General features: G+C 36.7%; 1 protein-coding gene across 1 annotated transcript; it reads right to left on the reverse strand.

Annotated features, from left to right (window-relative positions):
• Positions 1 to 414: 414 nt before the first annotated feature.
• LOC129884157 (uncharacterized) lies at positions 415 to 978 on the reverse strand. The gene has a single exon (XM_055958503.1). The coding sequence runs from the start codon at positions 976 to 978 to the stop codon at positions 415 to 417; it is 564 nt and encodes a 187-aa protein (XP_055814478.1).
• Between the last annotated feature and the right edge of the window lie 256 nt (positions 979 to 1,234).

Consider the following 1,234-nt stretch of genomic DNA (forward strand, 5'->3'; position numbering starts at 1 on the left):
TGTAAGAGTATAAAAAAAATTAAAGCTAGTCTTGATGTCTTCAGATATAGTACTTCCTGATGGCGTCTGAATTAATTAGCTTCATGCTCACTGTGCCATCCATTTCTTCCAAGATTACCGCTCCTCCAAATAGTACTCTATGAACCATGTAAGAACCTTGCCAGTGTAGTGCAAATTTCCCTTTAGCTTCTCCTTAGTGAGGAAATATCTTCTTCAATACTAATTTTCCCGGAGAGAACTATGAAGGTTTGACTTTCTTGTTGAATGCTTTGGCCATTCTGTTCTGATAGAGTTGACCATAAAAAACTACGTCCATTCTTTCTCATCAATGAACATCAACTTTTCAATCCTACTGTTAATCTATTCTGCATCATCTAAACCGATCTCTTAAATAATCCTTATAGATGGTATTTCTCATTCAGCAAGTATTACTACTTTTGAACCATAAAACAACATATATGGAGTTGCCCTAGTAGAAGTTCTGATTGTGGTACAATAACCAAAAAAAACATATGGTAATTTCTTATGCCATTGTCTATGACTATACACTATCTTCCTTAAAATCTTTTTGATATTCTTGTTTGCAGCTTCAACTGCTCCATTCATCTGTGGCCGATAAGTTGTGGAATTTCGATGAGCAATATTAAACCACTCACAACTTTCCTTCATAAGATCGCTGTTGAGATTGGCCTCCTTATCTGTTATGATTGATTCTGGAATCCCAAACTGACAAATGATATTACTGTGAACAAAGTTTTCCACTACTTTCTTAGTCACTACCTTGTATGTCGAAGCTTCGACCCATTTTATGAAATAATCAATAGCCACAAGGATGAAACAACGTCTATTTGATGAAGGAGGCTCTATGGGTCCAATTATATAAAGAGGCAATGGCCAAGGAGAACCCATAACATTGAGCTCATTTGGTGGAACTCGTACAAAATCTCCATACACTTGGCATTGATGACACTTCTGCATGTATCAAACACTATCTCTCTCTATGGTCATCCAAAAATATCTAGGTCTTAAGATATTCTTAGCATGAGTAAACCCATTCATACGAGGTCCACATGTTCCTGCATGTATTTCTTCTAAAAGCCTCATCACTTCCTTGGTGTCAACACATCTCAGCAATCCTGAATCTGGAGTCCTCCTATATAGGATTTCTCCATTAAGAAAGAAATGGTTGGCAATTCTTTTCAAAGTCCCTTTTTGCTTGCTTGTGGAATTTTCG

This window comes from Solanum dulcamara, chromosome 4 (assembly GCF_947179165.1).
Source record: "Solanum dulcamara chromosome 4, daSolDulc1.2, whole genome shotgun sequence".
Lineage (NCBI taxonomy): Eukaryota > Viridiplantae > Streptophyta > Magnoliopsida > Solanales > Solanaceae > Solanum > Solanum dulcamara.

Coding starts and splice junctions, on each gene's coding strand:
- LOC129884157 (XM_055958503.1), bottom strand. CDS start 978: ATGCAGAAGTGTCATCAATGCCAAGTGTATGGAGATTTTGTACGAGTT.